The sequence below is a fragment of the Chiroxiphia lanceolata genome, chromosome 9 (genome assembly GCF_009829145.1).
Source record: "Chiroxiphia lanceolata isolate bChiLan1 chromosome 9, bChiLan1.pri, whole genome shotgun sequence".
NCBI lineage: Eukaryota > Metazoa > Chordata > Aves > Passeriformes > Pipridae > Chiroxiphia > Chiroxiphia lanceolata.
In genome coordinates, this window is record NC_045645.1 from 16,538,594 (window position 1) to 16,554,649 (window position 16,056).

Sequence of the window (16,056 nt, forward strand, 5' to 3'; positions counted from 1 at the left end):
AGAGGTGAGAGATGTGTCCCTGCCCCAGAGCCACTCCCCAAAGCTTCCACAGGCCCCCAAGGTTCCCTAGGGCTCTCGCCTCTGTGGAAGGCAGGACAACCCTACCCTGTGCTTGCAGCCAGGAGTGAGGTACAGAGATTTTCTCCACCACAGAAGATTCTCCTGGCATTTCTGTTTCATCAAATGCCTGCTCAGACAGTTTTCACTCTTTGTTAGCCCAGAGAAAATGATCTTCTCTCCAGCCTAACTGAATTATTTTTGGTCCATCTGCAACAGCACATTCTGCCCCAACTGGCAGAAGTGTAGCTACTCCTGATGTTCCCAAGGAAGGAAGGCAAAAGAAATGTTCAGATTCCCCATGGATTACAGCGCTGTTAAAAAAATTAAATCCTTTTGTTTCTAGACTGTACTGATCTGTTAGAAACTATTGAGCAGAAACCCAGAGCAGTATAAAATTCCTTTTACAGAGGAATTCTTAGAAGAAAAAACTGAAAACTAAGCTTCAAATCCTCTTGTTTGATTTTAAAGACAACATTTCTCTTCTAAGAAACAGTCGCTTTCCACTCAGAATTTTTAATACAAAAACAATCTTTCTGAAATTGTCACTGATTTCAGCCTAGTTGCCGAGAGAGATTTGGCCCTATGTGCAGTCCACAGACTGTGCATGCAGAATTAATACTCTCGTTAACATTGCTATATGCAAATGCTCCCAGGATGCAGAGAGAGATTTGTCTTTCAGATTAATATTTTATGAGAATTTTGTGTGTACATGATAAATGAATAAATGGAGGGACACAAGGGGACATGAAGAACACGTGCATCATGTGTGAGAATTGCATTAATTCTTAAATGTTTGCAATGGCTACAAGATGGTTAAGGAACAAAAAGATTTATTATTGTAATTACATAGGAGGACAGAATAAGGGAAGAAAAATGAGAGATCAAGGGAGCCGTCTCATGTTACAGTTTCTCCAGCTGCAGAGCTGGCTTGAGAGGTTCTCCAGACCCTCCTGCCCCCACCCTTCCCACCCTATGTGCCTTTCCATGGCTACAGACTACCATCCCTTTAATTCTGCCAACTCAATCATTTGCATGATCAAGCTTTAAACTAGTTCTTAATTACAACATGGAATCACACTCTTAGTCTACTTGGTCTTTTCTTCATTTCCATATTGAGGGCCAATACCATAAAATCTCAGCACTGAACAGTGCTGTGGATATGCAAAAATAGGCATGTCAGAGAGACTGAAAAGATGTCTCAGAATCTGGGTGTTAAAAAGGAGAGTTATGTGGAAAAACTGTCACTGATTTCCTGTTGTTTCATCTTCTGGGCCACCCCTTCCCTACCTCTCTAGTTGTCCTTATTCCACTGAAGTTTTATTGCTACTCTGGATGACATGAAGCTCTTTCACACTTAAACTATAAGAAATGTAATACTGTATTTGTCCAAAAACCTACACGAGTAAAAGAAGATCCCTGAGGGGATATTATTAACTGCCTGCTACTTACCATTGATGGTTATTCTCTGAGACAACTCTCCTGTTTAATCTTTATGCTCTCGACAATAACCCGTCTCTCTTTTTGATCAAGTGTTTAATTTTCTTGAAAGATTTTCTCTGACTTTAGTTATTATTGAAGGGGATTTTAATTTTACCCCAACTCTTTAATGGCTAAATCTTGTATATCCAGTATTTCAAATAGGGGTATTTCAGTTACTCTAAGTAAATAGTTCAAGGATTTGATCTTGATAGGTAGCTGGAAAATTTCAAATCAAAACAAAATTGAAATTGCAGTTTCTTTTCCGTGTCAGAATAGAGTTTTTAGTCTCCCTGAGTGACCTGTCAGTGTATTGGAATAAGAAATGGATACTGCTAGACTGCTACAGAGCATACTCCCATGTCAGCAGAGTTTCATCAGCATGAGTGGCAGCCCTGTATGGGAAATCAGTTAGCTGGTTATTTCATCTGCAGTTGATCAAAGATAAACAAGATAAAAAAGACAAACAAAGGAAAGTGGTGATGTAGAATGTATTCTTACTTTCCTAGCCTCCACAGGCAGTATTATGGCTAAATTTCCTCTAATTGTTTATAGTAGAACTTTAAAGCATAAAAGGGGAGAAAAATAAAGAAAAAAAAACACCCAGAAGAGGTTCAGCAGAAAGCAAAGCCCAGAAACCCTTGAAATCTGCTTGCTCTCCCTTCTCACAAGCATTCCCAATCCTTCCCCATTGTCACTGCATTCCACAGCACAGCAGAAGTCCAGCTTGTGGGTAAATATCTCATAATATAACAGTTACATTTAGAGCAGCACATAGAGCAGGGAAAGATTGCACTGTAGGACTGAGAAGTCTTTTTGGGAGGCTTGTTTTGTTTTATTATACGGGGCACTCCTGTTTCCAATGACCTTGTTGCCCATGATAATTACAATAGTTTACAACAGTCTTCTGTTCCTGGAGCCAATGAATTATTAGACTGGGCCCATGATTTTGTCTGTATTCCCAATATTGGCTTACTGTCTTCTCTTGTCTGATCTGAACATTTGTGAATGGAAGCACAGAGCCTCAGTCTGCTCCCTTCTGTATAGCCACTCTTCTTTTCTGGTTCCCAGGGTCAAAATAGGAGCTTGGTACATCCTTCTTACAGCCTGAAGCAAGATGGTCATTCACTTATCTTCCTTGCCCCTTTTTCACAATAACCCACCCTCACTGCTACCCTCCCTCCCAGCATGGACTTGCTCACAGGATGCAATCAGAGAGGTACCAGGAGCTGTGTAGGACACAGCTGCTCCACGATCCAGAATTCAGGTGAGGAAAAGACTTAAGTGAAAGCAAGCAGGGCCAAATGCTAATTAGCAGGCACTGGAGTATGCAGATCTAAAGGTATACATCTGAGCCTTACATTTCTCAGTCTGTAAAAACAGCACTGAAATACTTCCCTATTTCTCAAGACAGTAACTAGGGTTAATAAATTAATGCTCACCTATCACCATACTGTCAGAAAAATACTCTTCCAAAATCAACATGTTTTCAAATATTTCAGTTGATGACAATATTTTATAAACAGGTACAACAGACTATAAATGGCGGCTAATAACCTCAAGATGATCACCGTAAGATTAATCTAATATTGCAAAATCTTTCAGCCTAAGTATTCATTTCCCCTGTTGCATTTCTGTTGAGCCAGTTGGGCTCAGCAGCCACATTTGCTTTCTCAGCATTAGATGCCAGAGTACACAACAGTACAGGTGGGAAGAACACAGCAAGAGTGAGATGTAATCACCAAAGAAATGGAGCAAAAGACTTAAGAAGAGCATGGCTCTCACAGCAGGTCAGCTGAAGTGGCAGCTGTGCATTTCTGGGCTAGTACCAAGTGTCCACTACCACCTTACAAGAGCATTGTGGCTTTAGATTTTATCCCAATTGACTGAAATACACACAGATTTTCTAACAGTACCTTTGCTTTTCAGAGAGTACCGGTTCTGCTCCAGCACAGGACAAACTTTCTCCAGTACTTAATTTTTCTACCCCCTAAGGCTCAAACAAGAGATTTATAGAGAATCTTTGTGTGCTGCCCTTCACACTTGTGTTCAAATCTTCCCTGCTTAATGAGCCACGGGCTGTTGCTCTGAAACAGAGGACATTAACAGTTCAGAAAAAATAAACCCCTGCAGATTAATCACCTGCCTTCTTCACGGGCCCAAATCCAATCAGCAGACAGTGTGAAAGCAGAGTATCTTCATGTACACTGCCTGGCTGATAAGCATATTAGCTGATCACTAGGCCTGGATTTGACAAGCATATAGCACATGAGTCTTATTTCATTGTTTATTTCAAATGAATACCAGAGGTCTCCAAATGTCATTATATTCACAGAGACTAACAATGTGCAGCCATTTCATGATTCTCCTAGTATTCCCTGCTTCCCATGCCAGTGAAATAGTATCTATTTCATGCTTCTTGATTTTTAAAGTGAATGTTATATTGCTTTCTGAACAGCACTTAACTGCTAGGCATCGTTTCTGAGTCCACCATGCAGTAATCCTTGCAAACACAAGAACTTGAATCCATCTTGAGAATAACACTTTGCTAGAAACTGGCCACAGACTAAGGGTATTCCTGCTCCTTGGTAAATCACTAGTAGCTTTATTGTTACTTAGTCTGACCACTGCATTTGAGTACAGGAGGGATAGTACGAAATAGAAACGGGATTAAGTGTTGGCCAAAAGGATGGCAAACCCATCAAAAGCCCTTTGCCAAACCTCGAACATAGCATAGGCAGGACACAGTGCCTAATTTTCTGGAAAGAAAAGAGAAAAGAAACAACTAAACAATCAGTTGTGCTGTCAGCAAAATTTCCTCCATTCCACTGCAAAGTAATCTCAGAAAAGACAAATGGGATATGGCACTAAACAGTTAAACAGACTTGAACTGCTTCAATTTATGTAATGACAATACCCTTCCATCACCATAACCCACCTCTTCACCCCTGCCCGCCCCAGCTCTCCATGGTTCGAGAGACTTTTTGAACAGAGTGATTCTAGCATAACATGAAGGAAATACCAGCTTTATCTTTTGATCATTTCTTACTCATCTCCTTTCTCTTGTTGGGTCAAATCTCAGTCTCACTAAACTCCTGATTTAGCCTATTAGCAGGTAACAGTGAACCCTCATCCTCATTTCACGTTTCCCATGTTTCCAATTTTACAGCCCTTAGAGGCTACAGGAGTGTGCTGCTTTGATTGCCTTTACCTTATCCTTCCTACAGGTCATGCAGGTCAGTGGCATACCTGGAATAAACTGGGACTGTTATTTCAACCATCAGTCACTCTTCAGCTGGAAGGCAGAGTCCCTTTAGCAGGGAGACTGAAGTGCTGCAGAGCAAAGCAGAGGGCAGGAGTGTCTTTGATGGTAACTGTGTGCTTCAGCTCCCACCGGTTAACAGGTATCCATGGGCACCGCTGTTCCCCTGGCTCTGTTTCCATTTGAACATGTTTTGTTGCTATTGGAGCATTTCAGTAAACAGGACCCAGCGCAGAGTGTCCCTGCTCTGTGACCATTCACTACAGGCTAGATCCTCCGCAGATTAAAAGTCAAAAAAGCTGTGGTGTTTTCCTGAGCTGAGGATTTGGCACTATATTATTAATGGTCCTCTGCCATCAAACAGGACTCTTTTCAGGCAAGACACTGAACAGCATTTGATTAAGACCTCTGTGAATGGAGCATGCACAGCGCCACAAATTCCCAGAAATGGTCCTGTACAAGGAACCACCTGGATGCTACAAAAAGAGCCATGTGCAGAGACCCTTTAAATACAATGGCACTCCAAACTGGACATCTTTGTAGCCCTTCAGTGTCTGCTGGGGTCACAAGCCCTGGAGCTGGGCACATTAATTCACCACATCTTCAGAGCCAAAAACACTGCTGAGAGGGATGCAAACATGTTTGCTTTACGATGACTCATAAAGACTCTGCCTGGAGTCTCCCAAACAAGCCTTCCCTTTCCTTTAGTGGCACATGAACAGTGCACACTACATGCTTTAAATGGGATTCAAGTCACTTTTTCATTGCTACTAGAGCAGGTACTGCTGGAGATAAAAGCAACTGTCTCAGAAGAGCAGGTATGACATGTGGTACATAGCACCAAAAATAAATCTTTAACTTCCTCTCATACCTGCCAAACCCACTCCAAGGAAATAAGCTTGGGAAATATTACAAATACACACTTCTCTCTGATTTCAAAGGAAGAACTGACCTATTTTCTCTTTGCCCATTTTAAACATTTCCTATGAGAAGATCAGTTTGCTAAAACAATAGGCTATGTTTGGAATAACCACAATTATAAAGAAAACCGCATGCATCTGAAAAGGGCCAGTGGCCTGATGTTTGCATCGGAGGTAATTCACACTAATATCACTATTTATAGTGCAGCAGCACCTCAGGGACCCAGTTATGCTCAGTACACCTACTTGGTACGCACCATACAAACATGAAATCTGATAGTCTCTCCCCTGTAGTATACTCATCATACCTGTGATGTATGGAAACTGGTTGTGTAATGCCATATAATTTGTGAAATTATTTTCTCATGTCATATTTGTGTAGTAAATATTTTCCATATCCTTTCAGTAGCTGACCTGGCTTACAAGAAACAAAAGATTCGTGTATTGGCAAAGATGACCTACTTAAATCAGGAACAATTAAAGACCCAGTTCCTATTTACAAGCTTGCATAAGGAACCATACACACACACACACACACACACACACACACATATCAAACTGAAGATGCCAGAAAATGTTTCTCAGTGCTACAATTCTGGTCATACAGGAGGGTCTAATGTGGGGGGGAACAAAAAAGGAAATGCTTGTGATTCATTATTAGCAATGTAAATAGGACACATTTGGAAGCTGTCATCATCCTGATCGCTCATCTGCTTTTATTAGTCCTCATTCTTTATTCTCATTGTCTGATTTTCTGCGCTTGTCATTAAAGTTAGTTATGTTATAGGCATCTGTTTAGCATATTCTATATGAAAATGCAAATGGAAATAAAAAACACCAGTAAAATAAATATATGCAGCTTCCCTGTCATGTATATATTTGACTGTTGCATGTCAAATACAAAATAATTATCACTTTATAAGTCTGCGTGTTCATTATGTGCATTACTGTTTTACCAGCAGATGGCAGTTTACTATTACTTCAAAAAAGTTACTTTGTTAATGTCAGATATTTTAAAGTTCGAAGTGGTTGGTAAAAAGCTTTGAGCTCATTTCAAAGCTAATTTTTAATTCAATGTCCTTCTGCATCATCCCCTCTAGAAAACGTAATCAGGACAGAGCTATTTGCTTCAGTTTACAGTCATACTGTTGACCAAGGCTAAACGCTATCTACACAGAGTTATCTGACAGTAAGTTCATGCAGCACCAGTGGGTATTATCCAGCCTCAAACACTCACTGCTGCTACCAGCCCCTTGAGGCACACTTTACACTCCCCAATTCCCAGTCTATGCTTGGGAAATTGCACACAACATTATTAACACTAGTAGCAGTGGCAGCACAAGGGATGTGACTGTAGAAAGAGGCCAGTGGTTTATTTACTGCTGTGTTGCTTTGACACTGTCTGAATTTTAGGTAACAAAGAGTTAAAACTACCATCCGGGCAATGCTGGCTGCCTCCTGCACTGCAGCCGAGGAGGGCCAAGGGCGAAGGGATTCTGTGCCAGGAGATGCAGCCTGCAGGGGCTTTCAGAATTCCTGCTGCTGCCCAAGGCCATCCTTTAACCCAGTCAGAGCTGCAACTATGAGCCCATCTGCCCCTGTCTAACACAGGGCTGAGAATGAGAGCTTTCCTAGTGAAAACATTCCAGCAGGGAGCACAAGCAAAATGAAGGGATGGGTCTGTCGTCTAATGCTGCTTTAACACACGGGCACAGATTTACCCTGGGCATCAACTGACAGGTACAGACCTCACAGGCACAGCAGTGCCATCCACATCCTAAAACCAGGCACCAGGAAGAGACTCATGCACCAAGAGCCTCACTCTTCACTGACCCTGTGGTGACATTGCTCAGTCTGTGTCAGCCCATCTTCCCTTCCTGCCCCAGCAACTCCCTCCTTTGCGTCAATACTGGTATTCGGGTTGGCCTGATGAGGCAGTGTGGAGCTTGCAGTTGGATCTGTTCCCTCATCCAACTCGGCCACCCACCTCAGCACACAAATGCTCCCTTTGTCTGTATCAGCCACAGAGATCAGGGCTGGATTAAAGCATTCACATAACTCCTGGCTTCTCACAGGAGCAGAACTCCTCTCCCCTTACACCACAGGTGTGCCAGCTTGGCCTTTCACTCTTGGTGGTATTTCAGGCACACATCCATTTCTGCCAGCTCTACAGCTACTGAGCACAATGGTGAGTTGAAACAGATTGTAGAGAGGGTGGGAAGGAGGAAAGGACTTCCCCCAACTGCCCATAGGCTGGGGACAGACTGGTTTTGTGGCTGGGCTCAGATTTTGTTAATTTGGTTTTTTGCTTTGCTTACATGGCAAACTGCCCTTTCCCTAGGGCTGCACAGGTCCTTTCTAGTCCTGCAACTTTTGAATTTTTGTTCCTTCTGTTCTCACACTGAAGCAGCAAACAAGGGATCCAGAGATCACTCTGCATCTAAGTACTAAACAAAGCTAAAAGTTCCAAAACAAAGAGTACTGATACACACCAGTGTGTAACCATCTTGGGAATGCGGTGTTTTCTTTTACAAGCAGTCCCACATAGCCTGTTTTTAATGATCTGCATAGAGAGACAAATTCACCAGTGGTATTAAATTAGAAGTGGAAAACAACAGAGACAGTAGATGCATTATACAAATGGGAAAGAGAGATGAAAAACACAGGAACGAGAAAGGAAATGTAACAACATTTGGGAAAAACAGGAGAGCATTGCAGTGTGGGGAACAATAGGACATGTATTCATGGTATCGGGCACAGACTGACCGGGGGACATCAAAAATGTGTCAAGAGGAACAGCTCAGCAGTAAGAGGGGAAAGACTTTTCTCTCCAATGCTGAAGATTCCTGACGATGTAGGACACAGGATACCCATTGTGGTGATGTCCTCATGGGAAGAGCTATAAAATAACATTGATATAGTTCCAAAGCCTTTTGCTGGAACAAATAGCAAATGGAAGTATTTAAGAATCACATAATGACTTTTGACAATTCCTAAACAATCACATAACCAGAAAATACATGCTGATCAACCTTTGTTTCTCATGTGGACAACTGTATAAACAAAGCACATGTCCATGTGAACCTGACATCACCCTATCAACTTTTGTTTCCATTTGAGAAATACTTTAAATAACATTCAAAGCAGGTTTAACATCAGTTATTACTCTGTTTGATTACTGCATTCTTAAGAATTGTATTTTCTAGTTGAAGATTAAAGAGCTACTTCTGGGCTTCTTACCTTCTTTAATAAAGTAAGATTCCATCTAGTCTCAGAAGCTGAACATTAATATAGACGAGATTTGCTGTCGTCTTAGTAAGTGTTAGCAGCAAACATTTAGCATTTCCATTACTTTCCTACCCAAACTTTACCTACTCACATTGAGAAGCAAACTGGATTTCTGATACCCACATGTCACCTTCATCTTGCACTGAGGGATACCTGCCACTGTTGGACCCCAGCTTTTCTGCTCTGCTTCACAAAGTAAAAGCAGGTTTGTGCCTCAGGGCAGAAAGAGGGCAGCTTTTCATGCCTGTGATGCACAGGTATCCCGCTGACCTTCTAAGCAGCCTGCTTCCCCTCCAGGGAGGCTGCTGTGAACAGCGGAGAAAGCTGCTGGCTCACCGCATGGCCAACATGCAAAGAGCAGCCACCACATTTGATGCTGTGGGATACACTTGGGATTGGAAAGAAACACACATTACTTCAGAGTGCAAGGAAAGAAGGGAATCTTTTAATTGCATCTCAGCAAGCAGTGAAGTCCATTCAGCTAGCCTTGCACTTCTTGTATACACATCACCTTCATACTGCAGGCAGGGTCACAGCACTTGCCTATGACTACAGCATACATCCTCAGAAACGGGTGGGAGGAAGAAGGAGAGACAAGACATCTCTCAGCAAGGGGCAGAGCTGGGCCCTCTCGTTCTCACCTTGCAGAGCCATGAACAGGTTAGCTCCTGGCCCCGCTGACAGAGAAAACAGAGGGAAAATCCCACATCCTGCTGAGAATCCAGAGCAAAACTATGCCCTGTGAATTTTGTCTGACTTATGGCATTTCCTAAATCAGGTTTGATTGCCGAACAATACAGGACAAAGAATCTCTTAATTCCCCAGAATCTGTCCCAAAGGCTGAGCACTCTTAGTGCTCCTAATCTTGTGCACTGACTCATATTATATCAGTTGCAGGACTCAGCCTAGGTTTGCCACACTTCCTCCAGCACACTGCATTGTGAGAAAGGATGAGTTGCAATCTGAGGCTAAAGCCAGGATATGCATTCCCTTCCTCCACTTTCCCCAGGCTTTATATCTAAAGCAGAGCAGCAACTAGGTGACTTATCTGCTTTCAGCACCTTCTATATTTTTCAGTTTCCTGTCAAGCCACAGAGAAGCCATAATGCTGAAGAACTACATTATCTTACTTTGCATTAGTTTTTCCACCTCCCTCTGTGACTTCCCATGCCAAAAATCTCTGCTATTTGAGTGATATGGAAAGCAGGAGATGAAGGCTCAAACCCTGCATTTTTGTCTACAATATGCAGCAAATAGAGACTACCAGAAATTAATATTTATGAGCTATGTTCCTCTAATATGATTCCTTCTGCCCCAAAATGTCACTGTAATGTCACTTAAAAGACAAGAAGGGGTGAAGTGAAGTCTCTTAATAGAGAAACACAGCAGAAACCCATGTGGGGAGCAGCACAGACTGGAGGCTGACAGGACTTGGATCTACAGAGATGCCGGCCAGCAGGACAGGGACAGCGGAGCCCACGGACAGGAGAGCTTCAAGACATTAAATACCTGGTGGCTGAGAGCTGGTGCAGCTATGCAATAACCAAGAAGGGTTTGTCTTCATGTGCTGAGCAGGGCTGTGGGCTCCTTCCCGGCAGAGGCGGACGTGGGTTCGTCACGTGCAGCGGTGTCCCTGGAGCCCCGCTTCCTGCAGCGTGCTCTGCAGAGGGCAGCAGCTCAGAGGCGCAGAAACTGGAGCCAGCAGGAAAGAAAAGCCTGTCTTACAACATATCTCACTGTGAGGATGTCCCTGAGCAACATCCCTGCCTTTGTCCAGTGGTTTCTGGGTAGAACTAAGTCCTAGAAATGAGTGTCCCAAACCTGGAACCACAAAACGGAGCTTCCATGTAACTGGATGCAAAAAAACCTGCACCACAATGTTATAAAAAGTTGGGAATTAAACAGACAGCAGAAATTCAGGATTTGACAGTGTGTATATAGGAGGCCATGTCTCCTCAGAAGTCAAGGGATGACTAAAACCAGGAACAAAGTAAGGCTTGAGCACCCAGAGAACAGAGAATACCATGGAGTGAAGCAAACAGCTAAAAAAACCCATTAAACCCCCTTTCACCTCCTAACGGCATGTAAACACATTATCACCAAACTTAGATAGAACTATTGGTTTCTTTAAGAACCTGTGTTTTTAGTCCAGCATCTGAGGAGATCTTTGGACATACCCTGCATTTCTACTTGGCTGGGGGGTGTGGGGCAAACACAAGACCAATTCTTCAGCCAAGACTCATCTACTGTGGTAAATACAATGAATTAAGAATACACTCACTATGTCAGTGGGTCATATAAATTAGAAGTGTTGCAAGGCTTAATAACAAAAGAAATGGCAAGATATACTGAGTTTCATTTAGAGCTTGTATATTGAAAGTAAGGATCCTTACCCAGGAGTGAATTTTACTCAATGAAACTCAAATTTTAAGTAAATGCAAATAGCCTACACTGAAAATGTGAAAAATAAACACAGTATCATTTAATTTAATTTGAGCACCCAAGCAAGTCATTCGCAAGTCTGTTTAATGTTTAGGAAGAAAAAGCCTTAGTTCAGTCTTTACAAATGGTTTTAGTTACTTCTCTGACTTTCCATCTCTTGAGGATAATCTACTCCTAATAAGGACAATTGCTCAGATTTATTACCCCACTGAGGTCTTGTTAAAGATCTAACAAAAATCCTATTTAAATGAAAAGGACAATAGAATCTTTAAAGTCAGTGTAGAGTTTAATTAAAACCTGAAACAGAATCAATGTCTTTATGCATTAGAAAAGCAAAAACAGATTTTGAAGCTGTTAAACTACATGTAATTGGCATAAACTATCCATTGAGCCAAAGCAGAAAAAAAAAAAAAAGGCAGACTATCATATGGAAATTGGAGTCTATTAATAAATAACAAACCTGATACATGTGCATAACACCATATTTTTGCATGCATTTTTTTATTTGCCTAATTTGCTAAGCATATCTTAGAGCAAACACGAGACATGCTAGCTGTTAAGTTGAACAAATCCAAAAGGGACAAAAAGAGACTGATTGAAATCAATGCATTAACATGCACCAGTATTTAAAAACGTTTCATAATGTTCCCAAAGAGAGCATGTAAACTGCAGAAGTCTCAGTGCAAAACTGCTGTAATCTGTGTTCCCATGTAGTCATTATTCATACATGGGAGTATACAGTTCCTACAGTCATTTTTCATGCATGAATAGTTTAAAACCCAAAATCACTGACATAAACACACAAGGGAGACATCTCTTTTGAAAGTTAACATCTCGAGAACTGTGGAAAGGAATATGAAGCCAGATACCGGTCCATGTGCTGACACGTCTCTCCTGTAGGGAAGGGTCTGTGTGCAGAGCCCCCCTGTGACCGCAGGCACACCCAAACCTTCCCCAGCCCCAGAGTCAGCACCAGCCACTTGGTCGCCAGCTGCAGAGCCAAACCCAGCAAGGTCTGGACAGCACAGAGCAGAGCAAAGCCAAGACTTAACACTTCTCCCTTCCCCCCATCGGCATGCAACTAGGGACAGCATGTATGGAAGGGAGGTCGGCCCAACAGCTGCTTTGGACACAGTTTCCTTTCAGGAGAAAATAAATTCTGAGACAAAAACATCAAAACAAACCCATAACCTACTTCTGCATTAAGGAAAAAGCACTTTTCCTTCTCTTCTTTCCCACATGATGAAGGGTGATGGGCTAGCTGGGAGTGGGCAGACTAGCAGATGGGCTCGATGCAGAGAAAAGCACACCAGGACACTCCATGCAGTGGCAGCTGGAATATGGTACTCCAGCCTGGCCTTCCCCTGTGGCTGGCCCAGTTTGCACCCGAGAGCTACAAAGCAAAGCAGTCATGACGGAACTGCAGTGCTGGGGTGGGTCACACGACTCTGGAAAATTCCAGAGAGGATGATATACCACCTTTCCTCTGCAGCAAGTCAGTCCTTTGTTAACGATTTAATCAGTTTTGTTAGAATACACTGGAAGGCCATAAAAGCGGTCACCTTACTTAGGCTTCTCTCCATTTAAAATTACAGCTCTTGCCAGTGCTATAGTATAGTCGGTGCCTTTGCTTTCAAACTGCATTTTTGCACGACTGTTCAGTATTTAGGGCTCCTTTTTTTAAGGCCAGAAACACGTGCCCGAGGCAAGGCTGGGTGGTCCCTTCGGGGCACGGGCAGGCGGTGGTGGCGGCCGGGTCCCGGCGCCGGGTCTGTGTCACCCGCCCAGCACTGCCGAGCCCCGAGAGCCCTCTGGACAAGCACCGTGCAACACCACACCACGGGGCGGGTGCGGCACAAGCTGTGCGGTACCTCGGACTCACCTTGCACCCGGTGCCAGCACCGAGGGGGAGCGCGCGGTAACCGCAGTGTCACCGGCCAAGGCACCCGAGTGCGGCACCCGCCCGACCCCGGCAAAGGGCCGCGGCCCCGCACCGCCCGCCGGCCCCGCCGCGGGACAGGGGGCTGCGGGGACCGGGCGCGGCCGGGCCGCTGTTACGAACCCCGGTAACGAGCCCCCCGCGCTCGGCCCCGCGGTGACCACCCGGCGCTGCGCTGGGGCCGCGGAGCAGCCGCGGGAGCGAAGGGAACGAGGGCTCGTCCCGCGCGGCTCCTGCGCGGCCGGTGGGCCGGTCCTCAGCGAGCCTCGGGCCGGCGATTGTGAGCGCGGTAACGGAGAGGAAATGTCCGATGTGAGGCCTGTGTGAAAGACATATTAAAACACTTAGTGTGCGGTGCATCCTGGGGGTTGTATTCCTCAATGACCTTTTTAAAGAAATATATTCTGCAGGCTCTTGTCAGAGTATGTGGGAAGGCACAGCTGTTTACAGATGTCAGCCAGTACTTGGAATTCTATTACCCATTCCACTTGGTGGCAAACAGCTCCTCATTTCCCATTCCATCCACACAGGAACTGGAAATGTAAATTTCGTGCTGCTCTTTTTTTCAGCTCTTTCACTGGAGATACAAACCTCAGTACAGTTTCAAGGCAATGAGGAAGGGTGTGAAGCTGGATGAAATCTTGGAGCATGCCAAGCACTTTCAACCACCTTTATAGCTAACAAGCAGATCTACATCTTGGCAAGTTATGACTAAGCTCCAAATAAAAAATACAACTGAAAATACATTAATCGCTGCCAATGGCAATTTCAAGCGGGATTTAGGATCTCTGCTTCATTAATGTTATGTAGTCCACTTGTCATATACATGGAACAAAGGCTATTTTCCAAATCAGGAATGAATGAAATACAGCTGTGGAAGGTAACATTTTAGGCTGGTTTGCTCTTTGCACACGTGCACTTTTTCATGCAATAACAGCATTGCCAAGAGATAAGAGACAGGCTTCTCAAAAGGAAGGGGGGTGGCAGTGGTGTGGAGGTTACTCACACATTTCTTTTAGCTAATTTCACATAAACCATCCTACAAAGCAACTGGACTGGCACAACAGCTGAGTGGCACAGGGCAGGAGCGGAGCTCAGCAGCATCAACAAACTTCTGCCAGAACATGCTTAACACGGAATTACACTCTGAGTATTTTCATTACTGATTAGGTTCCCACGTCTTCACAAGCACATTCCAGTCATACTAACTTCCAAAAATATCTGGCCAGTCAGCACAACCTTGTCTAGCAATAGAAAAGATGGCATTTGCATAAAGTTTGTCAGCAGGGTAGAAAGGGAAAAATACAGGCAGTGAAGGTGAGGAATGTCTGTAACTTAACATTGCTCCAGAAGCCTCAGTGCTTCATGTAAGCAAACAGGTGGTTCCTAAAACTGTGCCTCTGAACGAGGCAATACCTTATGCAGTATTTTTTCTCCTGCTTTTCTTATTAGTTATGAGATGTCACAAATTAAAACTCTTAGAACAGATGCCCCACTCCCACATTAAAAGTTATGGGAGGGACTTCTTAATAAAAACAGATCTATCACAGGCTTCTTTAGTAAACTTATCTTGTTGGGGTAATGGATTGTTTCCCTTGTCCTGGAGAGATTGCCCTGAGGAGGCTGATTCTGAACATGTGGCTGCTCTGTGATCCAGAGATCTTCTCTCTGATCCAGAGCCCTGGGACTCTCCTTGTAGGCCTGTATCATAATGTTTCCATGTCTGACACCAGCTCTACCTACGGGTGCAGTCATAGATTTTTCAGCGAATACTTACACAGCTACAGCACCTGACACAGTAACTTCCCAATATAAAGGATATGGAGGAATACAGATAAAGTACTTCCTTCTGTGCATCATCCAACTGCATTAAAGGAAGGAATTTCTCACAGGGCTTAAGAAAGCAAAAGGTGTGACCTACAACTAACTGGGGCCACAAAACCAAACATTTTGATAATTACCTCAATGGAGAGGTAAATGTTTCACTGCTAACACCTGAAAGCTTGAAATTGTTTGTTTGTTTGTTTGTTTTTAAATCATTTTAAAATAATTTTAAAATCAGCCTCACAGTGACACAGGAAAATATATTGCTACTTTGGAAAGTGTTAATACAGATTAAATCCAGTCAATAGCGTAAGTCAAGAGTTACTCATAAATTCTTGTGCTCCTCAGATCTGCTCTTCCAGAAGAAAAGCACTTTAAGAATGCAACAGATGTTTTGCTTTTGAGCACATCTCAGTAGAGCTCATGTACACCTGAGCGAGCAGGAGTTCACTCCAGTGAACAGACCTGTCCTACATCTGTTACAACTTACCCATTTGCAGGACCAGCACTCAGTCACCTCTGTAAAGCTAAACCCAACCCAACAAAACTAGAAAGAAGCAACATTTAGAGTAGTTAGCTCTTTTTCATCCTATCCACAAAGACCTTGAATTAGCAACTGTGTTTAGGTAAATGCTTTTGCTTTTGACAAGCAAACCCACAGAATCCAGATTTCTAAAGGCAGGTGTTATGAAAATGGCAGGATAGAATTGTTCTTTAAATCATGAGAATTCTGATCTGTTGGAGAGCTAGATTAAATAAAAAAAGCTTGAAAATTAATCTTCCCATTGTGTCACTGCAGGGTAAATATTTCTTTCCAGTCTTACTTCCAATCTGAAAATTTCCAG

The 16,056-nt window shown here is 43.3% G+C and overlaps 1 protein-coding gene across 2 annotated transcripts in view; it reads right to left on the reverse strand.

Annotated features, from left to right (window-relative positions):
- ZNF644 (zinc finger protein 644) overlaps positions 1–13,442 on the reverse strand; it is a 76,745-nt gene extending 63,303 nt beyond the window's left edge. The window contains exons 1-2 of one of the 2 annotated variants that reach the window (XM_032695855.1): positions 13,331–13,442; positions 10,516–10,698 (exon numbers count right to left, since the gene is read on the reverse strand). Coding sequence is in view for 1 of the 2 variants with exons in the window: in XM_032695865.1 (XP_032551756.1) it covers positions 4,786–4,817 (32 nt within the window). In the remaining variant the exon portion in view is untranslated. Of the gene's footprint in view, positions 1–4,785; positions 4,833–10,515; positions 10,699–13,330 lie in introns of those variants that run through there. The other variant, XM_032695865.1, reaches the window with a different exon arrangement.
- Positions 13,443–16,056: the final 2,614 nt, after the last annotated feature.